Source organism: Cavia porcellus, unplaced genomic scaffold (genome assembly GCF_034190915.1).
Source record: "Cavia porcellus strain 051 isolate PalLab524CR breed Dunkin Hartley unplaced genomic scaffold, mCavPor4.1 scaffold_28, whole genome shotgun sequence".
Taxonomy (NCBI): Eukaryota; Metazoa; Chordata; class Mammalia; order Rodentia; family Caviidae; genus Cavia; species Cavia porcellus.
This window is the reverse complement of record NW_026947511.1, coordinates 3,912,816-3,939,560: the sequence shown is the minus strand read 5'-3', so window position 1 is coordinate 3,939,560 and position 26,745 is coordinate 3,912,816. Positions and strand designations below refer to the sequence as shown.

The following is a 26,745-nucleotide window of genomic DNA, read 5'->3' as shown; positions in this document are numbered from 1 at the left end:
GAGTTTACAAGAAATACATATTTTTAAAAATTTTATTTAAAGAAAAAAAATAAAACAGTAAAAGGGGACAAGTAATACAGAATTAAAAAAAAAAATAAACAGTAAGAAATCTCTAGTTAAACGATTACATATTGTCATCTTAGAAATAGTTGTTCAAGTCACAGAATTAAGCGTACAAAGTAGACATTCAAACAGTGAGACTGCAAATAGTTGGTTCAATGATCCAACGAAAATAGTAATATGGTCATTTAAAAAGATACGTATTTTATATGTAAGATCTGTCAAGATTCTGAAATGTATTTTAGGTTGAGAAACACACTTTCAAATAGGCAGTAGTTTAGAGATATAATCTCTGCTTGTGGTAATTTAATTTTGCAACAGTTCTTTGAATGGGTTATCAAATCATCATCTGTGGAATTATTGGATCTCACAAGCTTCTTTCACACTACTTTTTAAGTCTAATTCATTGACTAATAGTTTCAGCAATTCAGCCAGTAGTAGCATGATATTCTATATTTGTTACTTATTTTCATTCAAAGTTTTTTTATCTATTTTACTTTGATTTTAACCACATTTATGGGTTAAATTTTATAAGTTTTCTTTCCATGTTTTATACATTTCTAAATCAATTATAGCCATTTTTTCAGGAAGTGTGATAGGCTGGAGTGTGAGATTGTGAGTTCACTTTCTGGCACAGAAAATAAATACAAGTGTAATAAAGTTGAATATGGAATAAAAACACTTTAAAAACGTGCTTTTGAGTAATATTTAACTCACATCTAATTGGATTAATTTTCAATTTTAGGACTTGAATGCTGTTGCCTTTAGGTTTAAAGATAAGGAGAGACCACGAGGCTATACATCTAAAATTGCAGGAATGTTACACGTAAGTTTGTGATTGTTTTACTGTTCCTCCGCAATCGTATAAAGAATATTTCGTATTGTACCTACGCTATGTTCTGTGCTACACAAATGATAAAATCTGATGCTGTAGGTACTTCAGACTATAGCAGCTGGGTGAGTCTGTTTCCTCAGCCTAAAAAGTACAATCTGTAATATTTTCATTATTAGGCCTTTTGCTTGTTGCCTTAAGATATTTTTCAGTTCTACAAAATGTTAGATGCTACTTTTGTGAAAGCTAAAGCCTAGATCAGCTACATTTCCCCATTTCTTTTGTTGTCATCCTGGTCTGACTACCGTCATTTCTTACCTAGCCTACCTTCAGTCTCTTACCTGGATCCCTGTTTTCCATCTTGTTGCCCACTGAACTCTATTTTTTCAGCTTTAATTATCTTTTGAAAACTAAAATCAGATTGTTGCACTCTTCTCTTTAAAGTTGTTCAGTGGTTTTCCCATCAGAATTGCGTAAATTCTAAAATTGTCCTTGGCAGCCTCTGATGTGGTCACATTTCACCCCTGCTCTCCAGTCCCCCGCTCTCACAACACACCACCTGGTCTGGCTCGCGGTCTAATTTTCAATCGGGAAACCCATTCTTCCTTTTTAAGGCCTTTACACTTGCTCTTTTCTCTATGGAGCGTTCTTCTGCCTGATTTTTGCATGGCTAGGTTTTCCTCATCATTGGAAACTCCACTCAGACATCTCCTTAGAGAGAACTTCTGTGGACACTCAAGCTGAAATACTGCCCCTGCCCTTGCCCCTTTTATTTGGTTTATGTTTTTGTTTGTATTTATTGTACCTATCATTAAAATTACAGCATTTGTTTCATTATTGTCTCCCTCTGTCTCACTTATAACAGCTGTTTTTGGGAGACACTTACCAATGTTTCCACTGTTCCTAGAACAGTGGCTGGCACAAGGTTGGCATTCATTCGGTTCTTACTGAATGAATGAATGAATCAGTCTAGGCATATTGGCAGTTGTGTTTTACCAAAAAGCCTTTTCTACATTATTTTGGCAAGTGAGACAAAATATAATCCATTTCTTCCCACAACTTTCTCAATGCTTTTGTGACTTCATTCATAGGAATTTGAGAGGAAATTCTCTTTGTAAAACTGCACTTGTCTTATATTAAAAATCTGTTGTCAAGTCAAGCATGGTGATGCATGATTGTACTCCCAGAACTCAGGAGGCTGAGGGGGGAAGATCACTGCAAGTTTGAGGCCAGCCTGGGCTACATAGTGAGTTTCAAAGCTAGCTTGAACTAGATAGTGAGACTTGTCTCAAATAAAATAAATATCTGTTGTCGGCATTTTACTATCAAAATTTTTTCATTAAAAGCATTCAGGTTTTAATTTTCTTTGTTACTAGTATATTTGTATATTACATACATAATTACAGTTCATCATGGGGAGTTGGTACATGTACACAATAACATGTCTTGTTTGTATTTTTCTCTCCTCTCTTACTAAATTTTTTAAATTTCTGATTTTTTTCCCCATAATTCGTTTTTTTTTTTTTTTTAATTTTTTTTTTAACTTTTTATCGGTACTGGGGATCGAACTCACGACCGCCTGCTTGCAAGGCAGGTGCTTATGCCACTGAGCTAAATCCCCAGCCCCTGTTTGTTTGTGTTTTGTAGGTCGGGTCTCACTTTGTAGTTCAGGCTAGCCTTGAATTCAATATATAGGCCAGACTGACTTTGATCTCACAGCAGTCCTCCTGCCTTAGCCTCCTGAGTGCTAGAAATACAGGCTTGCACCGCCATTTTACTAATTTGTATTTTTCCTCCAAAGAAAAATGCTTTCTGTAATAAAAGAATACTTGGGGATTAACAGTATTTCTGGCAAATAATTGTACAATATTAAACTAGTTAAAGATGTGTTAGATAGGGCTTCAGTATAGCTCAGTGGTAGAGCATTTGCCTGGCAATGGAAGACCCTTGATTTAGTCCCCAGCATGGCAAAACAAAAAGAAAGAGAAAGGAGGGAGGGAAGGAAGGAGGCAGAGAGGGGGAGAGAGAAAGGAAAAGAGAAAAATTCAGAGGTATAGAATTTTTTCCATTAGAAAAAAATTTTAGACTTCCGGGAGAACATGGCGGACAGATAACAGCAACTACCGGAGGCTCTCTAAAAACTAGGCTCAGAAGCCAGGTATAGTGCGGACTAAAGAGACATAAGCAGGTGGAGTTATGCTCTGCTGACTCAGGAACGAACTCGGCTGAGAGTAACCAACTTGGAGTGCAGTCCTGGTGCTAAAACAGGAACAGAAAAGCCTCGCTGCTGAGGCTGGACCCCACGCCATTTGGGTTTCCCGCCGCGCGGTGGCTGGCTGCCTCTACATCGGCTCGGCAAGGAGAGAGATGCACGGAAACTCTGAGAACGGGAGTCTGTGAACGGAGTCGAAAACAGGACAGGCAGGGAGGCATGTTCTGACTTGTGGCGAGGTGAGTGAGAGAAACTGACACTCCACCACAGTTTGACTCCAGCGGACTTTCTGGGCCCGAGCAGTCCTGCGGGAGCAGGGCGCGGTGGAGACTCCAGCCACACATCCCCCTCTCGGGCGGGATTGGTGAAAAGTGCCTGGCCTGCGTGACGCTGCCGGCGGACCCCGTAGGCTGGCCTAACCCAGATCCCAGAGCCCGACGGAGGCCGGGAGGGGCGGGCCCCGCGTAGGCTGCCTGGTGCGCAGCGGTGAGTGGGAACACCTAACCGGCGCAATTCGATCAGGCTGTGGCTGACAGGGAGAGAAGCTGGGCCTCTCATATAAGCTTGCATATATAAGGAACAGAGAATATAGGAAGAGGCAGCAACAAGAAAGGCTCCTCAGCCCCCAATTCTGAGAAACAGGCAATAGCAGACACCGCACCATTACACATAAGGCGCCACATAGAGAGCCTCATAGACCAATTCAGGAATGAAGTTATCAACGACCTGAAGCTAGAAGTATGCAAAATAGTTAGAGAAATACTAAGCACCACCCAAGAAAAAACAGATGGTGGAATGGAAGAACAGAAAAAGAGGGGAGAATTGTTTGATGGAGAAAACAGAGAAAGCATAGAATACGTGAAGCAGGTTCAAAGGGACTACCAAGAAACTAAGAAGTCTATCGAAGCCTGGCATAACAGCTTGAAAGAAACTAAGGACAGACTATCTGAACTGGAGGGCAGAATTGTAATATGGGAGAATGAAATGAAAAACTTCTTAAAAATAACAAAGAAACAAACAGCAATAATACAAAGACAAGAAGATGATAAGAGGATCCATAACTTAAGGATTAAGAACATAAAAGAAGAAGTAGGGACACAAACAAATGAACTACAAAAGCTACTCACAGAAATAATCCAGGAGAATTTTCCTAATTTAGCAAAAGGTAAAGATACTCAGATGTATGAGGCATACAGGACCCCAGCTACCTACAACCCAAACAGAGCAACACCCAGGCATATAATAATAAAAATTCCAGAAATTCAATACAAGAACAGAATATTAAAAGCTGTCAGAGACAAGAAACAGACCACTTACAAGGGAGCACCCATCAGAATTACAGCAGATTTCTCTGCACAAACCATCAAATCACGAAGAGCGTGGGGGGAAATAATTCAAGCTTTGAAAGATAATAATCTCCAGCCAAGATTGAGATATCCTGCACAACTGTCCCTGGAAATTGATGGAAAAACAAGGTGCTTCCAGGATAAAGAGGAACTGGGGGAATTTGCAACCACCAATTCAACTCTACAGAGAGTATTGCAGGATATTCTAAAAAAAGAAAAATACAAAGAGTCCTGAAATAATGGAGGACACAACGAATGGAGCAGAGAACAAAGTGAAGAAGACAAACTGACAGCTACTGACAGAATAAGAGCTCAACAGAAATGAGGCAGAGAAGATTGGATGATAGGAACAGCTATTTTGGAGAAAATGACATCTTAATAGGTAATACTGATTTAGTATCATCTTGTTTTGAAGTCTCATCTAGCTTTTGTCCTTCTGTCTCCAATGGTCCAAATAGGTTGTATCTTACTGGATTTTATTATGTACGATAGTATAAGCAAAAACCTTTTAAAGACAAGGAGATTATACAGAAACCATTGTTCATTTTCTGTTAGTCGATTCTAAATACTCTGTAATGCTGTCATTCTCTTAAATGGTTTTACATTGTTTTGATATACTTAATCCTGCAGTATACGAAGTTGTACTCAAGGATTTCAAGGAAAGAGATAATATGGTAACTACTTTTAGGTCAGGATTATCTGGTGGTGAAACACTATTCTGCTTAAATGGTTATGTTTTGATCTGTGCTGTTTCGTTGTTATGCCCTCTTTTATCTCAATCTCCACTCCATTATTTACTTTTTTATTTTTATCCTTTTAATTAAAGGAAAAAAATAGCAGGATATATTATAGTAACCCACTTTGACTTTCTATTATCTCGATTTGAAGCTCTGTATTACTCTCACCATCTTGTTTTTGACTGAGGTTCCCCTATTCTGTTTTGCTGGATAGTATCAGGTTCGAAAATTTAGGCGTCAGCTGTGAAGATAATGAGATTCATTATAACGCCCATTCTCGTTGACTTTTATCTATTTTTGAAGACCTACAATGTCTCCAGTGTTTTGGTTTTGTCGGTTTTATTCTTTACTGTTTTGTTCAATTGTATTATAACTAATGGTATAGGCAATTCTATTAGAGATAGCGGGAGGCATTATGGTAACGATTGTTGATCACCTTGTATTATGTTTTCACATTATCTATTATGTCCACCCTTTTGACTTGACCGATTCTGTTCTGTTATGTCACATTTGGTTTTACTCTCTTCCAAAAAAGTAATAAGAACCATGGGAGCAATGAAACCCAAAATGTGTAATTGTTATTGTACAAAAGAGAGGAAAAGAAAGTGCTCTATACTATATAACTGCATGTATGTTTAAGTGTATAGGATGGAAAATGATATCACAGAGTTTTATTGGATCATTGAACAGAACTGTTTGCAGTATCATTGATGGAATGTCCACTTTACAAGCTTTAATTTTGTGACTTGAACAATTATTTCTAAGATGACAATATGTAATCCATTAACTAGTGATTTCCTACTGTTCATTTTTTTTTCTGCAAATATGTATAACTTGTACCCTTTCTTTGCTTTTTTTTTCTTTTCTCCTTAAATAAAATTTAAAAAAAAAAATTTTATAGGAAGATGGGGGTATAAAATGATGAATTCACTATGTTAAAGATCTCGTGCTCTATCATAACTTTGTAAATTTTATTTATTTTATTTTCCTTTTTCAAAGTATTATCCCTTAGAAGAAGTACTCACAGCTGAATATTTACTGGAAGAATTTAGACCTGACTTGATAGAGATGGTTCTTGATAAACTCAGGCCAGAAAATGTCCGGTGAGTCAATTAGATTTTGATGTTATGTGCTAAATTTTCAGTAATGCTTAGAACATTAGAAATTGTAAAGAAAATGCTTTGAAACTTTTTCTTCATGATTCCAAAAGTCGAGAATAATCTAATAGATCAAGCCCAAAATTTGACAGTCATTACGTGACCAGTCTTTCTTACCTATAGCCAACCTTCTTTACTTACTTTCCCCCTACCCAAGATTATTATTATTTTTTTTTTGATACTGGGAATCAAACTCACGACTGCGTGCTTGCAAGGCAGGTGCTTATGCCGCTGAGCTAAATCCCCAGCCCCTACCCAAGATTGTTTTGAGAGAATTACTCTAAAGTTGAAAATGTTTTTTAAAAAATCTTTCATTATCATGAATGAAATACAGTAAATTGTTTGACCTAGGTTAATCTTTATTCATGTGACCAAAGAATTAGTTCACCTATCTGGTTTTTTTTTATTTAATTAATTTATTTTTTATTTATCAGTACCAAGGATCGAACTCACAACTGCGTGCTTGCAAGGCAGGCGCTTATGCTGCTGAGCTAAATCCCCAGCCCCACACCTATCTGGTTTTTATAAGTGAGCAAGGGTACCCTCTCTCATTTTTTTTTTAAGTGAAAGTAAGGTTCATGATCTCAGAATATGACAACCAGTAGCTAACCAAGAATCAAAAGTTTTAGCTTTAATAATGGCAAAAGTATTTTTACTACAGGGAAGTCAACCTAAAAAGTCTTGTAGCCACAACATGTTTCTGCCTTAAGATTAAAAGGGAATTGGTAACAACTTCCAGGTGGTTTGTTTCTTAGACCTAATTTTTAGAGTTCAGTTTGCTGGGCTTATTGTAGGGATGCAGAAAATAGTAACACTTGCATAGGTCTCCCATGTTTCTAAAGTCACGGGATAGCAATGATATAGAGGGAAAAAAATCAAACCAGATTCAAACTCCGTTTCTCCTATATTCTGACTCACTAATGCAAGTCTGGAACCAGGTGGGTAGGAGTTGTTCCCTCCACCACCAAGGTGAGCTGCAGCGGTGAACACCAGGGGGTGCCTCTGAGCCTTGCAGCTCTTGGGGTTTGGCTAAATATTTTACACAAGGATAGCATGTATGAGTGAGTACAGATAACTGTCAGACTTTTAGAATTTTTAAGTTATAATAAGATGCTTTCTTTCTGAGGTTTAAAATTACATTACAGATCAAAATTTTTCTTTCTCTCTCTCTCTCTTTTTTTTTTTTTTTTTTTTTGGTTTTTTTGAGACAGGGTTGCTGTGCGGTTCAGACTGGCCTTGAGCTCACTTTGTAGCCCAGGCTAGCCTCGAACTCGCAACGATTCTCCCACCTCAGCCTCCCAAGTGTTGGGATTACAGGCGTGAGCCACCACGCCCGGCTTACAGGTCAAAATTTAGAAATCTTCTCCAATGATAATGACTCCTGAAATTGTATAGAAGTTAAATCTCTGGTTTCATGTTCCCATCACAGTAGATTATATTACAGGTCCTATTCAGTCTCATGATGATATTTTAAATCTATACATATTTGTTGCCTAATCTTACTCAAGAATTGATTATAATATGGGAAGTTCTGCTAATGATAGAAGTTACCACTAGCTAAAGATTGGTCAGCTTATTCTACTTTTTATATCACTGTTCTTTTTTACCTCTAGATAATTTAAAACCAAGGAATTTGAATGATCAGGAGCTCTTTCCTTTCTAGTCAGTAAACAGCAGAGGAAATTGAAGATAAAATACTTATATAAATCAAGTTGTGCATGTCAGAAGTGTACCTTAGGTAGAGATGGGCTATATAATCTACATAATTTAAATGGTTTAGAGTGGTATGTGTATAGATGACTTGGTTATGTATGTAGAAAATCCTAAGGAAGCCATCCTATCTTTCCAAAATCAGTAAGTGAATTTAGCAGTTACAGGGTATGAGGCCAGTATACCAGCATCATTTTCATTTCAGTATACAGCCACAAAAATGAAAAAATTAGCCAGGTTTGGTGGCACTCAAGAGGCTGAGGCAAGAGGATCATCATCCATTGAGGGCCAACTTGGACTACATTATGAGTTCACGACCAGCATGAACTACCTAGTGAGGCTCTGTCTCAAAAAATTGAAGGAAGAAAAAAGAAAGAAAAGGAAAACTTTTAACAGCCATACAAACATAATATATCTATGAAATTAATTTCTAGTATATCTAGAAATTAGATTAGCCAAAGGTAAATAAGATTGCTACACAAGAAAACACAGAATAGTGTCAAGAGAAATTAAAGACCTAAATAAAAGAAAAAATAAATTTTGCTCAGAAATTAGGAGACATCAACCCAGGTGTGGTGGCCCCTGTAATCCCTGAGGCAAGAGGATCACCATGAGTTTGAGGCCAGCCTGAACTGAATAGTGAGACTCCATCACAAAAATCAAACAAACAAAAGGGAAAGTAAGAGATTTGAGATTATTGCAGTGTCAGTTTTTCCCAGTTCGATTCATAAACTGTGTAGTCACAATCAAAATGCTTGGTAGGTCTTTTGCTTTGCTTTGCTTCACTTCACTTCCTTTTGTTTTGTTTTAAGAAATTGATAAGCCAGAGCCGGGGATTTAGCTCTGCAGCGTAAGCGCCTGCCTGGCAAGCATGAGGTTGTGAGTTTGATCCCTGATACCAAAAAAGAAAAAGAAATTGTTACGCTGATTCCAGAATTTATACAATTATGTATAGGTCTTAGATTTGTTGCAAAAAAAAAAAAAGTTGGGGAGCATAAAATATTGGATTTGAGGGCTTACTATAAAGTGATATAATTAAGGTATTATAGTAACTGCAAATAAATAGACAAAGAAATTACTGAAACTGAGCAGAGTCCAGAAATAGTTCCATGCATAGAGGGTCAATTGATTTTTTCAAGTTCTGGCAAAAATACATATAAAATTTACTTCTTATGTAGTTCAATAATGTTAAGTGTATTCACATTGCAAAATAGACTTCCAGAATTTTTTCATCTTGCAAAACTGAAACTTTGTATCCATTAAATGATGACTTCCCTTTTCCCCTCATAGTAGCCACAATTATGCTGTTTTTCTGAATATAGCTACTTTAAATAATTCATGCAAGTGGAATCATACACTTTTTTGTGCCTGGTTTATTTAATTAATGTTCTCAGGGTTTTCTGTAATGTACCTTATAGGTAGAATTCTTGTCCAAGACTGATTAGGGCTCCATTGTGTATATTTACCACATTTCCCTTAGCCACTCATCAATTTATCAGTTGACTTTTTGTTGTTCTTGTTGTTGTTGTTTGGGTTTTTTGAAACAGGGTTTTGCTATGCAGTTCTAGGCTGGCCCTGCATTCACCATGCAGCCCAGGCTGGCTTCAAACTTATGATGATCCTTCTGCCTCAGCCTCCGGAGTGCTGTGATTATAGACTTAGGCAAACGCTTAAGTCTATTTGACTTATAAGCTGCCATATCTGACTATCAGTTGATTTTTTGACAAATGTAGCAACATAATCAAATTGAGATAAGAAGGTCTTTTAATTAATCATCCCCAGTTTTATACCCATTTTACATCAAATAGATATGTAGGTCTAAATGTACCACCCTCTCACTATAATTTCATCCAGTCATTAATAATAAATCCAGTTATCATCACATTTTGTGACCGTGTCTCCATGGATGAGACCAGTCAGATTTTCAAGCTCCCATTCAGTCTTGTTGTGTTCTAAAAGTAAAAATGGTCTTGGGAAACATAAGCGTCTGGCACCGTAGAGCAGAGAGGCAAGGACATCTCTTTTTCTGAGCCTCTTTTGAAGTGTAAATAATGTAGAATTACGTACATGCGTGAGCAGTGGACTGTCCTGACCAGAAGGCAGTATGATAGCATTGACTATTACCCCTAACTTTGCCAAATGGGGTGAAGGCACAGTTCTGCCCTATCTTAGGTTTAGGAATTCTGAAAGAGATTTCACTTAAAGGTGTAGAGTTGTTTCTTGTTTAGGATTCATCCCTGCCTCCAACACTCGAAGTTGTAGCCCTGATCCTTTGATCACTGTATCAGGAGGCAGGATGGGGAAACTGAGATGATATAAAGAGAAGAAAAAGTTGTTGTACTAGTGTATTTCTCTCAGCAACAATTATGTGGTCATACCCCCTGTCCCCCAGATCTACTATAAATATGAAGGGCTGTCTAGTATTGATGACATTCCTGTGGTCCTGGTTATGCTGAGTGTGAGCACACACTCATGACAGCTGTAAGCCAGCCCTGCAGGTTTACATCTCCTCCCATTTTAGACAGCCAGTTGGCTATTCCACTTTTATGTCGATTGCCCGCAGGAGTCTTTTGAGAGACACTGTGGTCTGTATAGTGTGTTTCTTGGTCCACATGAGTGAACTTCGGCTCTCCAAATTCATCTTGTTCTGGTTTTTCTGTAGCACTCTGAGCATTGTTTATTCTCCTTGAGATCCACTCATAGCTCCTGAGAGCTACCAGTGTCATCCTCAGGTGCCAGCCGTGTGCAGGAGACCCGCCACACAACCACCGGCCGGATTAGTGTGCCGGCAGTGGCTCTTTTTCCATTATGTGCCTCTGAGAGTGCAAGAGGAACATGTCTAGTTGGTGCAGCCCATGCCCATTCATTTCGTGGACCTGGGTAGTCATCCAAGGCTGACATACAGGACTATTTGCTTGTCAGTTCCAGTCACCTTCCAAACCTGGAAGCAAGCATTTCTGTAGCAGACACCAGCTGTGTGTTCAGTTTGTTTGTAGCTTTATCTGTATAGAGATAGTGTCAGTTCTACAGATTGTTAGCTGAAGCCCTAAGAGTGTGCTGCCCCCCACTTTAGATGCAGTCTCAAACCCCAGGTTGTTTTACCTGTGCTTTTGACCAACGGATTGTAAATCAGTGTTCCCACAATCGTCTTCTTAGATTCTATTTGACTTATAAGCCTTAGGAAAACACTTACTTTGCTAGTTTTTTACAGAAAACATTACAAAGGTGAAGAGATGGATAGATTAAGGTACTGGAAACAAGGCACAGAGCTTCCGTATCCTCTCCAGGTAATCACCTTCCTGGAGCTTCTATGTGTTCAGCTCTCCTAGGTCTGTTCTTTAAAGAGGTATGGAGACTTCATTGCATACACATGGTGGAAGCAAGGACAGTGTTGTTGAAAAGTGATTGGACAAAATAGATTAATGATTAATGCTTATAGCCTGAGAGGGCCAGTCCAGTAAGGGCTGCCTTGTTTGTGCCCCTCTGTGCTGCATTCCTCTTGCCAAGACACGGGGCAGGACCCTCTGGGATGAGGACATTCCTGTGACCTGCGATCAGACAAGGGCACATCAGAGAGTTTCTTTATGACCAACTTCATTATAGAAAACCAAGGAAAGAACAGAGCTTCTGTAGCAGACCTTGAGGAAGAGAAATTCTGGTCTCTATGTCGGGGAGGTCATAGAATTTCTTACTGTGGGAGGGAGTTGATGAGCCTCACACTGGTGATGAAGACAAAAACTACTGTAGTTTCACAGGTGCCAAAGTAAGTTAAGTTGGGAAAGGAAAGTCTTTCTAACAAATGTCACTCTTCTACTAGCTGCCTACCCGTAGGAAATAAATTAAATTTGATCTTTACATAATTCACAAAAATTAGTAAGATATAGACCTCACTATACACTGAAGCTGTAAAACTCTAGAAGAAAACATATGTTTAAAATATTAATAGATTTCTTAGGACATCAAAAACAGTAATGAAATCGTGAAAATTGAAAAATTAAGATTTCATCAAGGTTTAAAACTTATGCTTGTTTTACTTATGTGATTAAAATGGCATAGAAAAACGACATCTAGAACATACACTGACTTGGGAATTAAAAACTTTTAATATTTTCTTCACGGTAATTATGTATGCTGAAGAAAAAGAATCATCAGAAATTCTGTTGAATTTTATTATATACTTTGTGTAAACAAAACTTGTAACGTAAGAAGGTAGAGTTTTATAAGCACCGATGCAACTCCCTGGACAATGTCCAAGGTAGCTTCCAGTGGTTAGTTTTGTAGTTTTGTCACCTAGTACTCAGGAGATTTTGGATAAGTCGGTTATTTTCTTAAACCAGTATTTATTGACTTACTCTATGAAAACTGACTTTGGAATCCTGCGAGAAGGACTTGTGACAGGTTTTCCTTCTCTCATTACCTCAGCAGCCTTCAGTGGTTGCTTCTTTCTGCATGCAGTCTTCTCCAGATCACTGGTTTGGCGTGGTTCCCTGAGCTTTTTCATTTCTCTCTTAGAATTGGGTTTCAAGTTTTCTTTTTTCAGAGGGCAAGTCCATTGCAAATTGAATACTTTATTCGGTCCTTGTTAAGTTGTCATCAGTCCCTTGCCCATTATTCTAATGTCTGGGCTGCCATCCAGGAAAACCAAAGGCATCTGTGTAGTGAGTAAACTCTTCCCACATCAATCATCTCATATTTTTGATAATCTATTCGTTTTCTGAGAAATCAACAACAGTAGAAGCAGTGTTTTAGGGTTAAGTCTGTATGGGTTCTGTCATGTACTGAATGTCCTTAATGAACACCACACATCCCTCATGTAACCATGTGAGTTCTGCCTTGTCTACATGTGCTACATGCAGGGTACTTGAACTACCAAATTGTGTCACTTCCTTTTGGACATAATCACAGAGCTGTTCCATCTGCTAAATGCTGTGGTTTCTGTTTTTCTGTGGAACATTCTTACCTAGCCCATGTTCTAAAACTAGTAGTGCTCAGTGACAGGTGGACTAGACCAGGCACACCTAACGCTGGATGCTCAGTAACGTGGGAGTCAGATTGCTTAGGACAGTGGTGATGAACCTATGTCACACTGCCACAGGAGACTGTTTATATCATTGCAAGCTCTGAAAGTCTCACTATCACTGACCTAGGATATCTCATAAAGCAGGTGATGAGACCAAATCCGGTCAACCAGGTAGAACATTGTGTCTAGAGTGAATAACAAATAGAAGGTAGTTAAGACAACCAGCAGTTACAGAAAGGGACAGTGGTTTGAAATACAGGCATTGGGATTTTGAAAATGAATGGGAGTTCCTAGGCTTTCAGCCAGGAGGCACATTCAGAGGCCAGAACCAAATCTGGGAGTATAGGTGACAAGACGCAAGTACAAACGTGATCTTACTTATTTGAGTTGGGCCTTAAGAGAGAAGCTAAACCACTAACAGAGCTGACTTTGTATCAAACCATCCAAGTTATTTGCTAGAATTTGTTTATCCACAAGATTCAAAGAAGGCTTGGCCTAAGCCTAGGATTGTGTCCACTGGTGTGAGTGTAATGATTCCAACTTAGATCGTTAAGAGGCCGCAGAGACTGAAATACCCTTGCTGTTGCTCACAGGCAGAGCTTGTGAAGTTCCTCTGATAGAGGTGCTTTTTGCTCCTTTACTCCTGTAAACTTAGGTTCATATCTTTTGAGACATTTAACTGTATCTTGTCTTTTAAGCCCCTTACCCCATTTAACTTCTTTTCTGGACTCCTTCTGCTCTCTCATCAAAGAACGCTTTTAGTAAATCATAAGATAGGCATTTCTTGATCTTGTCCCCCTTTTCTCTAGCATTAGGAAGGCATTCTACGTGCACTAAATATATTTGATACTACTCGCTGGTAGGAAAAAACATAGAGTACAAGCCTAACGAGTAATAAAGTTTCTGTACTACATTTGTAACTTTCTGTTCTCTATATGAATTGACATGTTTTCTTAGCCATTCCTTTTAACCCTAAGGCTGGAGTGTTCTTGGGGAAGAGTACTTTTTTTTATAAGGACCATCTTTTAAATACATTTTTCTCTACTCTTGTTTTAAAATTGGTCACCATATTTAGAAGTATCTCTCCTATAATAAGCCCTTTTATATACTAAAATTAATCAGGGTACCTAGAGGATAATGTGGAGCGTAATCTAAAACTTACACAAACCTATAATTGCCTATTCAGCCAAACCCTTCAGAATATACTAGGTTTTCTGGGATGGTGGCACATGCCTGTAATCCCAGCACTCAGGAGGCTGAGGCAGGAGGATCAATGTAAATTCCAGACCAGCCTGGGCTACAAAGTGAGCTCAAGGCCAGCTTGAACTGCATAGTGAGACTGTCTCAAAATGACAAAACAAACAAACAATTGTATTAGTTTTTAAGAAACACAACACATTCTTCCATATTATTTACATTTTTGAGCCAGTCTGTAAGTTTATGTATTAACATGAGTTTACTATTTATTTTTTCCCCTACTTGTTTTTTTTCATATATCTCTAGGGTTGCAGTTGTTTCCAAATCTTTTGAAGGGACAACTGATCGCACCGAAGAGTGGTATGGAACCCACTACAGACAAGAAGCTATACCAGATGAAGTCATTAAGGTGGGGTAAACTCATAAGCCTGCTATGTGTGGAACCACGAGACCTGACCTCCCTAGAACTACCAACCCAGGGCCAGGAGTATAGAGAGTGATGGCTTAGTGTCAGCTGCACCATCCTCGGAAGAGTGACAGGAGCTGGAGGACTGCAGCTTAGGCTTTTAAGAAATGGCCCTCTGGCCACTTTCTTGTGTGTCTGCCAAGAGTCTGGATCTGTAACACAGACTCCTCGCTTATGCAAAGAACATCGAAGTACAAGCAAGACCCTAAGAAAACTGAGAAAAAGTGAGGAAGTAGGAAGCATGAAAGACAGGCAGATGCAGGGCCTCCAGAAAGCTCGTGGTCTTGCAGAAAGCACCACTTAGGAGCATTCTCCCGGATTCACGATGTCTAATCACTGTATTTTAGGGAACATTATACTTTATGTCTCATATCATTGGGCTTTTTTGTTCACACAGGAGAACTATGATTTATTTCAAAACAGTTGTATTTACCAGATTCATTTTATCACAGTAATCAGTAATTAAGATTTTGCTTTAGAGTTTAATCTACTTTTCTTTATTTTCTTTATTTCTGTCTGTCTGTCTGTCTATCTTTCTTTCTCTTCCCATCCTTCATTTTATTTTCCATTAGGGGTCCATTAATGGGAAATAGAAATAAATTCAGAAATAGCAGATTGAAAAATTCTAGTTAAACTCAAATGAATATTTTTTAATTTCACAGAAAAGAGAAATAATTTAATAAAGGAATCATTGCTTGTACTGTAGAAATCTCTGACATTCACAGGATGGAAAGAGATCACTAAAGCCCTCTGGAGTATATACTAATCCATCTTTCTAAATTGTGAGGGACACTAGTATCTTAACAAATGGGTATTTAATGAATGGATATGGAGATAGATGGATCAGACAGATAAGAGATAAATACAGATATTGATAGATATACATGTAGATATACTGTATAGACACAATTTTAATGGTACTGTGATTTAAATCCAGAGCTTTGTGCATGCTGTTCACTGTGCTACAACCTCCTCCACAGACCTTTTTTTGTACAGGATCTTAATAAGTTGCCCAGGCTGGAATCACACTTTGAAGTCATCATGCCCAGCCTCAATGGAAGGTTTAAAAAATTATCTGAGAGTTCAGCAGTGAAATTATTTCCTACTCCTTCCCATTCAGAATTCTGGAGACTTAAACTGAAGCTTAAGTAATATGCCACCTGTGTCTTCATCATCGCAATGTCAAGTGACACATACCCGTAGACCAACACAGAGTTGTAACATCTTTAAGAGTATGCCACATCCACTGGGGACTGAGTTACTGTTAGTCAGTTCCCCTTTCTGTTGGTTTGAAATAATAGAAGCAGTTACAGATTAGGGCGCAACAGTCAGTGGTCTGTATTCTAGCCCACTTAGCTTTTGGATCCAGCCCATAGGACAGATCCAACCTGTGGCTTGTACCAATTTAGCTTTAAATCTCACTTTGTCCTTAACTTCATCTTAAAATTACTGGTTCACTTCAAGGTTCACATGGTCATCTGGGAGAAATGTGGGCCAGGTCTTAAGAACTACTGAAGCAAAAGAAGCCCCCTGTAGACTTTCATGCCATGTATGGAAGTAACATAACATAGCTGAAAGTATAACTCTTATTTAAATGGCCTGTGGTCTATCAGTTGTGGGACTATATACCCTTTACAGGTTATTCTTTATTGTTTAAAGAACTAGACCGAACCTAATCTTCATACATGCTAACTTCTCTTGTGGTCCAGAGTTTTGGATTGTTACTTAACCTGAGATAGTCATTTTGGAGATGTGGAAAAGAAAGATATACATAGGTGAATGCAAAATGTTCGTTAACACTAGCAAGACTAACTCAAGTTTCATGAAAACCTACCAACAGATCTGGTCGCAGCCGTTCTGTATATGATGGGCAAGAATCCCATGTGACATCTCCTAAATACTTGCTTGAATATATATATTCATCATCATTATTATTATTCTTTGGTACTAGGAATTGAACTCAGGACCTTGTGCTTGCCAGATAGTTACTTGTGCTGCTAAGCTATATACCTGGCCCCATTCGCTTGAATTTTGAGATGGGATACTGTTTTAAACTTTTGGATGAGATTCTAATTACTTTTATATATTTATCTTTTATTCATCTAGAAATGGCAAAATGCTGACTTGAATGGGAAATTTAAACTTCCAACAAAGAATGAATTTATTCCCACGAATTTTGAGATTGTAGCATTAGAAAAAGAAGCCACGTCATACCCTGCTCTTATTAAGGTAATGTATTAAAACTGGTGAATTTGTTTTTAATATGGGATCTTACCATGTTACCAAGGCTGTCTTCAAATGCCTTGAGTCAGATGATGCTGCAGCCTGTGCCTCCCAAGTAGTTGGGATCACAGGTATGTGCTACCAGATTCAGTAAAATCAGTAGTTTTAAACAGAGGAAAAGGCAGACCTATGGAACAAAAGAAGTTATGTTTTTTGAAACAAGGTCACACTGTGTGGTCCAGATTGGCCTTCAGTTTGCTTACGTATACCAGGCTGGCCTCAAACTTAATGGGGATCCTGCCTCAGCCTCCAAAGTGCAGAGATTATAGGTGTGTATGGTACACCCAATAGGAATTTTTTCTTGTACTTAATATTTTGTTGATTTGAGAGGCTCACATCTTAAGAATGTCAACAATATTGCTGAAAGAATGCAAGAAATATTAAAAGGATAAAATATTAAAGCAAACAAACAAAACTACTAAACAATGTAGAATCTAGAGAATTGCTATCTTTTCTGGAGAAAAAAAACTGGGACATTCCACTTTGTATGCTTTAATTTTGTAACTTGAACAACTATTTCTAAGGTGACAAAATGTAATCTATTAACTAATGATTTCTTACTGTTTATTTTTTTTGAAGTTCTGTATTAATTGCCCCCTTTTACTGTTTTTTTTTTTAATAAGATTTTTTTAAAAACTGGGACATAATCACAAGTCTGTTGAAAGATAGCCACCTTTTTCTGTGTCCACTGAAGATTCAGAAAGGAAGTAGGTTTATGCTGCATCATGAAAGAGATTTTTTAAAAATCTCTATAGCCTGGAAAAGAGTCTGTCTGAAGAAAGTGGTTGGATTTCCTACCCTTAAAAAACTTCTGTTTGTGGCACATGTTAAGTTAATGGAGTTCCAAGCAAGTGGGGAAGGCGATTGAGAAGTGAATTTTTCCCTTCTTCTTCCAAATGTTGTTTGTTTTTTTTTTTGAGGCAGGGTCTTACTGTGTAGTCCAGGCTGGCCTGGGACTCCCTGTGTAGCCCAGGCATGAGCTCACGATTGCACTGCCTCAGCCGCTACAGTGCTGGGATTACAGGTGTACACCTCTATGCCCTGTTTAGAATGGTGTTTTCATGTCATTATTTCACATTTTGAGTAAAGAGTGTAAAAAATATATCAAACTATTGTAGCACATTCTCCTTTCTAAGCTTAAAAACTAAAACTCATGACTGTAAGACATAGATCTTGTCATTTTTATCTTCAAATGACCTTATATTCAAATTAAGTCAGTGAGACAAGAATAGGTATGTAGGAACATGAAAGTTAATTTATCTTGATTAGCTAGATTATTAATGACTTAACTATAGTTCTTTAAAGAGAAAAATTACTCATTTTAATGAGTTGTATACTGAGTTATAAGAAAGAAATCTTCATCTCTCCAATTGTTTATTAGGATTTTTTGGTGCATTTGCTAGGGATCAAACATAGGGCCTTGCGTAGGCTAAGCACGCTATGTTTCCTCAGGCCTTACCTGTTTTAAATAGGCCATTCAGAGTAAACCAAGGAGAACATTAAACCATTATGTCTCTTGCTAGAGTTTCAAGGTAGTTTCAAGTGAATGGCTAAGGCCTTTCTTAGGAAAATCTGAGCACAGGAGAGTCAAGGTAGGGGTTATGCGTCTATCCTTGGTCACTTAATTTAACAGTTTAAAACAATGAACATTTATTATGCTAATACCATAGTTTCTGAGGAATCCAGAAGTGTCTTAGTGTTTCTGTCTCGGGTTGTATAATGAGATTGTAGTCAAGCTGTTGGGCAGGGTTTTAAGGGTCATGGCGGGCTCAGCTGGAAGTGTGGCTAACTGCCAAGGTCACCTATGAGATTGATGGCAGGTCTAAGTTCTTACCACAGGGACTTCTCCATAGAGTTGCTTGAATGGCTCCTGGCTTCCCCAAAATGATTGATCCAAAAAAGGGAGAGTGAGTGATCAAGATAGAAACCACAAAATCTTGTAAAATTTAATCTCAAGAGGTATCATTCTTTCAGATTCCTTTAGTTAAGCAGACTAGTCCTCTGTGGGCAGGGGACTACGTAAGGGTTTGAATCCCAGCAGGCAAGGCTGGCCTGGGTCATTGTGGAGGCTGGCTGCCACAGGTCCTCTGCAGAGGAATCCAGCGTCGACTGCTTCCAGGTGCCCAGAAGACTGAGGATCAGATAGTTGGCATTGGCCTCTCCATTCTGTCTCTCCTCCAGTGTGCGCCCCTCTGCATAATCGAGGGGATATAGAAAGCGGGTTCCCTGCTGTTGATGGAGTCAGCAGTCTTCTCTGCAGCTTTCTGCTTGATAACCTGGTACTGAGGAGTCAGCCCAGGCCTTGTGCATGCTGGGCAGGTGCTCTTAACACTGAGCTACAACCTCAACTGCTTTTGTTTGTTTTTTCTTTTTCTTTTTGGTTTTGGGTTTTTGAGATAAGTTCTCACTGTGTAGTGCAGGCTGGCCTTGAACTTAGAGCAGTCCTGCTGCCTTACCCCCACTGAGTGCTGGGATTACAAGTGAGTGCATACTCATCTGGTTTTTGTTCTTTTTTCCCCCTTTTCTTCTGAAACAAAGTCTCCCCAAGTTGCCGTGGCTGGCCTCACTCTTGTGATCCTCCCACCTCGTACTCCCAAGTGCCTGGCATTACAGGAGTGTACCTCTGCACCTCGACCTGTCACCCGCCTCCTGAGTGATGATTTGATTGAACATGTTTTTCTAAATGTGCCTTTATTTCTCTAACTAAATTGTTTCTCTGTAGGATACAGCTATGAGCAAACTATGGTTCAAACAAGATGATAAATTTTTCTTGCCAAAGGCTTGTCTCAACTTTGAATTTTTCAGGTATGTAACATGCATCTAGCTGTAAAACTGCTAAAAAAAAAAAAATCAGCAGTTATGTTTGGTCTAACATCCATGTGTAGAAATTTTAAAAATTAAGTTTATTTTTCCCAGACAAGAGAACACTGTTGCTAAGGACTATTGTTTTGTTATTAATTAACTAGAGTTACCGGCACATCTTCCTTTCCATTAATGATTGTGCCCTTTAACCAAAATGATTTATGTTAGGTACTATTAGGAAGACCTTCTGGCCCTTTAGGATTCTGGAATCCAGAGAAACTATCAAACCCAGAAGATATACTGAGAAAAAAATAAATAATTTGGGCTCTTTCTTTCTTTCTTTCTTTTATATTCCTGGAACGTGCCCAAAAGGGGTACTAGTTATAAAATGACTTTAAATCCTTTCCAGATCTTTAATGATCTGGAGCTTTCTCTGGCTTGAGTACTTTAAAATTATTTAATAAGAAGAGATAGGCACTGTGGCACATGCCTGTAATACCAACTGTGCAAGAAGCTGAGGCAGGAGGCTCCTAAGCTCAAGACAAGACCCTATATCAAAAATAAACGAAAGGCTGGAGAGTAGCTCAGAGGTGGAGTACTTGTCTACCACATATAAGACCCTAGGTTCTATTCCTAGAACTGGAAAAAGAATAACCAGGGGAAAATGTTTATTCAAATTTATGAATAATGCTACTGCTGCAATGATTTCTCAGTACATCTTCAGTTCATCTCTGTCTTCTTCTGTTTACTTATGTGATTAAGTATATCCCCAGTTCAAATTTTACCTTGTAACTTAATTAATGTATTTATCTTGTCTTTTTGAGACAGGGTCTTGCTCTGCAGTTCAGGCTGGCCTTGTACTCACTTTGTAGCCCAAGGTGGCCTCAAACTCATAAGGTTCCTCCTGCCTCAGCCTCCCCAGTGCTGAGATTATAGGCATACGCCACCACACCCAGCATACTTATACTTTATAACTTTATATTTCTAAAATTTAATGGTCTGTGTGAAATAGACCTATCATTGTGTAATAATGTTCGAGAGGGTGATCAAATTCTTTTAAAACATGATTAGTTTTAGTTTTTCATTATTTGGTTGTCTTGACATGAAATTAGAATGAGTTGTGTATTGATTTTGGAAGAGGGAAGAAAAATCTTTAAACGGTTAGTATTCCATCAGTAAAATTGTGGAGATTGTAGGGCTATATATATTGTGTTTTACACCATTAGATGTCCATATGTTCTAGAACTACACTAAGATTTTTAGTATTTTAACGTTAAACCTGGGCTGTTTATGGCTTATTGTTGGTTGAGCACTATAAAAGCTTATTTTTGATAGTTGAGAGTGACATTCTTAACACTTCAAGCAGCTTGTCACTACTTTTCCATCTTTGCTGCTATGATTAAGAAATATTATTTAACATTTTTATATTCTTTAAACTACCTAACGCAATTTGCAGAACTGAAAATACTTGCTTCCAGCAAACCTCTCTCCTGTCTTGTTCAGGTCTTCCCGGAGGTAGCTGCTGCTGAGTTTCCTATGCACTTAAATGAAGTATTTTTTAAGAGTTTCTCTAAATTGTGATCCTTCTTCCTCAGCTTCCTACAGTGCTAGCATTACAGGTGCTTTGACTAGTTACAGATTCTAAAACTTGTGATTGGCCCTTTCATATTTAAGCATACAGTATTTGATGACAAAATAGTATTTTTAAAACTGACGAATCTGAGTTTTATGTATTGCAGTTGAATCATACTGTCTTTTAAAAGTTAGCTTGGGCCCTGAAGCAGTGTATTGATATGAGGATGTAGCATTTTAGGGTAATTGTCGGAATTATATTCTGAGCTTGAGTCATGTGCCTTTGAACTCCCAAACTTGGCTTTTCTGGCTTTTTACTGTCTCCTAAATGTTGCACAATTGCCTCTGAGGCTGAGCACTGTCTTTTTAAATTATTTTATTTTCATGACTTGTATGTTTTAAGTTTCTGAGCTACTATTTGCCTAAAGAAGGAAATAATTTTATTTTTGGTTTTTATGTTTTAAAAAAAGTAAAAGGCAGAGAATGCTTGTAGGTTTTTCAGTTGGGTAACCTTGTGATAGATGTACAATTTTCTCTTTGAATTTTAGTCATCTAAATGACTAAGCATTTTACCTCTATTTTTGGTTTATTATTAGCTCTGATTAAATTGTTGACTTTTCTATCAGTATTTCATACCATATTTATATTTACTGTGCTACAGATAAAGCGAAGCATTTAATTTGCCTCCAAAAAGCCCATCAGGCACCTGCCTGGTCCGCAGCATAGCCTTCCCCGCATCCTGGAAGGTCCTCCACCTCACCACCTCAGGACCACAGGACTTGCTCTCTTGCTTTCTTCAAGTAGAGACCCAGATGTCGACATTCTCAGGCAGCCTGATGAACCATCTCTGTAAATCAGCAATCGGCCCGGTGTTGTGGTGCATGCCTGTAATCCCAGCACTTGAAAGGTTGAGGCAGGAAATCTACGGGTCTGAGACCAGCCTGAGCTATATAACAACAACTTGCCTCAAAAAAACAAGACAGGACAAAAACTAGCAGTCTTCCTTCCCTGCTGCCACCACCCATCATTCCTATTCCCCTTGCTTCATTTAATTTTTCTTCAATGCACAGTCCCCACCTGATACAAGATTTAAAGTTTTTTTCCTTCTCCAATTAGACTCTAAGTTCTGTGAGGTCAGGGACTTAGCCTGATCTCCTCTTTCTTCTCCTAGAGAAGAGACTAGCACTGTAGTTAAGCATATAATAGATAACTGGATAATGAATGAATCTTTTTTTTACTTGTGATAAAAGTAAGAAGTGTCATATACTCAGATGAGTAGAACATTGAACTTGCACTTGAATCCAGCTCTGCTCTGGCCACCCCAGGTAACCTGAGGAAGTTATATTTCCTAGCTGACAAGTGAAGATTTATCTGGAAAATGAAAGTTGATCTCTGAATCTATTTAATTCTTACATACTCTGTAATTGTTTTTTTTTTCTCTATTTTGTTATTCTTTGTTACTTAAATATTTTTCCGTTTTTTCCCCTAATTTTGAGTGAAGTTAAGATTTTACTGATCATTCTATAGCTTTATTGATTTGAGGAATACTCAGGAATAAGATAATATTTTTACAATTTTTCTTAGTTTTTCTCCTTTAACTGATTATATATATATATACACATATATAGTGTGTGTATATATATATATAAACTTTATAGCCTGCAGATTTCTATACCTCATATTCCTGTCTCCCAGGGATGTGACTTGCTTGGAGAAATAAAAGAACCTGCAAGTGCCGTAGCCCCTCCACCAGCTGTGCTTCCCCACGAGCCCAGGGACGGGCATGCGCTGAGCCCCTTCCCACTCAGGGCCTGCATTTCCGTCTTGTTCTGCCCACCCACTGGGGTAGGCAGCTCTTTCTCGCTCCTCACTTCACCGAGACACATACATGGCATATGTCAGGCTTCTTTTTCAGACATCTTTTTTTCTCTCATGACAAGAAGAAACAGACTTGAGAATTCAACCATATCCTCTGGAAATTATATTAATTAATACTTTTTTGATCCATCTCCAAAGGCCACATCACATTGGGAAGTAATAAATCAGCTATTTTATTGTCAACATTTTCTTCCAGCCCATTTGCTTATGTGGACCCCTTGCACTGTAACATGGCCTATTTGTACCTTGAGCTCCTCAAAGATTCACTCAACGAGTATGCATATGCAGCAGAGCTAGCAGGCTTGAGCTATGACCTCCAAAATACCATCTATGGGATGTATGTAAGTACCCATGTCTTAGAGCCTTCCACTCATCAACATTTTTTATATTGATTTGATGGAAGCATTTTTGACTGAGGGTATGAGTTTAATTTCTTTTTTTAAAAAAAAATCATTATGGCTAATCATTTTCTCCATGTTTTAATTTTTAAGTTAGCTCTTATTTTAAGTATCCAGCTATGTACCATTCCTGTTAGGCAGACTTTTCTTGATTTCTTTATTTTCTTTAACATCTTTCATCGTATTGTCTTCTCAAACAAAATTGGATTCCAATTTAGGTTTAAATCATACTCTGTGTATCTGAAATCTTGATGTTCTGCACAAGAGAATGAAATCTCTTTGTAAAATGAGATTGCCTGTACCGTTTCCCTAGAAATCCAAATCATGAGGCTGCATATTCATACTCTTCAGTCATGTTTCTTCATTATCATGCCACTGCTTGAGGTATCAAAGCATCTCTTTTGTTTTTCTTTTTGTTAGTCGCTACATTTATGCTGACCCTCTCCATTGCAACATGACATACCTGTTTCTCAGGTTATTGAAGGATGATTTAAAAGAGTATACATATGCAGCACGCCTCTCAGGTTTGAGCTATGACATTGCCTCAGGGATGAATGCAATACTTGTAAGTAAAATGAAAACCAGAGGAAAGGCACCACACCGTCTACGCATTATGCCAAGCTTGGGAAAATTATTAACTTCTGCAGATTTAAACAAGATGGTTGATCTTTTTTGCACCTTTTTTATGGTTGAAGAACTCAGATTAGTAGTTAGTTCTACTAATAAATGACTGAGTAAAAGCTGACTGCATTTTGTGAACATGTGTGTGCACTATATTTACTTGCCTGTTCTGCTTGAGATGTTTAACATACTAATCCCAAAAGCATATTTTTCTACCTGTATGTCTTAGTACATTACCATCTATAATTTGAAAACATCCAGTTATTGTTGTGCTTAAATTTTATTTACTATAATCTTTATTTTTGTGGACAGGAGTAGAAAGTTCCATTGTTCAGATGCATTTGACTATTTTTAGCATGCATCATTACTGCATGCACTTTAAAATAAGAATTATTTAATGCATCTCAAAAAATAAAAGATTCTCAGGAATGTCTTTGGTATGTTTTCAACCTTAATTATACAAATTAACATTTCTTTTAAGGTACACATTCATTATTCACTTTTTTTGAAAAATACGTTTTAGTAAACACCTGAAATTCAATTTCTGAGTACTCAATTTTATAAAAAAAATTCTAACACACAAAAGTTGTACATTTTTAAACACGTTTTTCAGTGGCTTTTTCTTTCACATAAATAATTTTTCTGGTAGATTTTCTTTAATTTATAAGGATGAATATAATCTGATCATTCTCAGCATCTGTAGAAATTTTGAGACTCAGATCAAAATTAACTCCAACAAAAAGCAGTAAATCTATTTTCTGGGTTTTTTTGTTTTTTGGTCTTTCGGTCTTTTGAGACAGGATCTCTCTATGCAGTTCAGGCTGGCCTTGGGCTCACTTTGTAGCCTAGGCTGGTTTTGAACCTGCAACTATTCTCCTGCCTCAGCCTCCCAAATGCTGGGAATATAGGACTGTGCCACCACACCTGGCTTATTTTTTGGTTTTTACTGTTGACTTTAAGCAGAATATTATCATTAAGACAAGTAATTTTTATTTTTGATACAGTGGGCTTTCTGCTTATTGTCAGCCTAGTCCCTGTGATGCATGATCTGTTGTGCATGGCCTGTGGCCTTCATTTCTACTGAGGTTCTTTCCTGTCATTCTTCATAGGGTGCAGACTTTCCCAGGTACTATAGTGTTAGTATTGGGTGTCACAGTGTGGAAATATAGCCCCTCCCTATCCCCTGCTTTTGAAAGTACGAGTCTTTCAGAGATAATGTAAATTATCTCAAGGCCGAATTCTGATGATCTGTACGGTGGTCTGCCTTTGACTTTTGGGACACCAACAGAACTCATCAAATAGGAAAATGGATAGAACTGTGGCTGCTTACTGAGTAGCACTGAACGACTGAATAGCATCGTGCCATGTCATACAGAAACAGGTTGCCTGATTGCTCCAAAGATGATTTTTTAAAATATAAATGGATATATTTTGGGATATGTCCAGTTATTAGCTAGATAACAGTCCTCTGTGGTTTTTACTTTCTCAGAATACCTATAAAAAGTTTAAGGCTATCCTTCATTAGAATTTTTTTAAAGATAAAATGTAGAGGTTAAGGGTGATAGCTCAGTAGAGTATATACTTAGAGTGCATAACATCGTGGGTTTAATCCTCAACACTAAAAAAAGATAAACACATTCTAGCCATGTATGGTGCCACACCCAAGGCAGTTTGAACAACTTAGCAACACCTCTTCTGAAAAATAAAAAGTAAAACAAAGGGCTAGGGATGTACCAAAAATAAATAAATTTTTAAAATTTAAATACATTCTGTAATTAAGTTTGATATGGTATCATGTGTATCATCATAATAGAATATCAGATGAGTTTATCTACTTTGATTAGGAAAGCTGAAATTGTACTTTAGGTTATAAATATAAAGATGGTCAGTGTTACCCTTCTCAGGGTTAAACCGAGAAGTTATATTTATTCCATTTCTTTTTTCATTTTCATCTTAATATACTTGGCTTTGAAGTTTTCTAAATTTTAGGATATTCTTGATTTAAAAGTCAAGTTAAGATGTTTACTTGAAAGTTGTTGGATTTTTTTTTTTTTTTAGACTTTTAATTCCCTGAACTCTTTCCACAGCTCTCTGTGAAGGGTTACAATGACAAACAGCCAATTTTGCTGAAGAAGATTACTGAGAAAATGGCTACCTTTGAGATTGATAAAAAAAGATTTGAAATTATCAAAGAGGCAGTAAGTTTCCCAACTCATTATTGTATTTTTTAATTTGTAAAGTAATATTACCATATTATGCATTTTTTTTGATAAGGGACTTAGAGCATAGGAAACATTCATTATCCTCATCTCACTTTCTCATTGCTAAATCCTACACTAAGAAAGAAAGCCCAGAGACCCTGGAGGGTGCCTGACCCTTTTCTCCACAGCTTCAGGGTGGTTGCCGCTGCTACTGCGGAGCTGACTGTCAAGAGAAGCATAGATTGAAATGTTT

The 26,745-nt window shown here is 37.8% G+C and overlaps 1 protein-coding gene across 2 annotated transcripts in view; it reads left to right on the top strand.

Annotated features, from left to right (window-relative positions):
* Ide (insulin degrading enzyme) overlaps window positions 1-26,745 on the top strand; it is a 93,080-nt gene that overhangs the window by 50,094 nt on the left and 16,241 nt on the right. Inside the window, exons 10-16 of one of the 2 annotated variants that reach the window (XM_013143788.3) lie at window positions 806-886; window positions 6,187-6,290; window positions 14,578-14,680; window positions 16,844-16,966; window positions 19,743-19,825; window positions 24,091-24,235; window positions 26,379-26,489. In XM_013143788.3, the coding sequence (XP_012999242.1) occupies window positions 806-886; window positions 6,187-6,290; window positions 14,578-14,680; window positions 16,844-16,966; window positions 19,743-19,825; window positions 24,091-24,235; window positions 26,379-26,489 (750 nt within the window). Of the gene's footprint in view, window positions 1-805; window positions 887-6,186; window positions 6,291-14,577; window positions 14,681-16,843; window positions 16,967-19,742; window positions 19,826-23,468; window positions 23,614-24,090; window positions 24,236-26,378; window positions 26,490-26,745 lie in introns of both variants that reach the window. The other variant, XM_003462389.5, reaches the window with a different exon arrangement.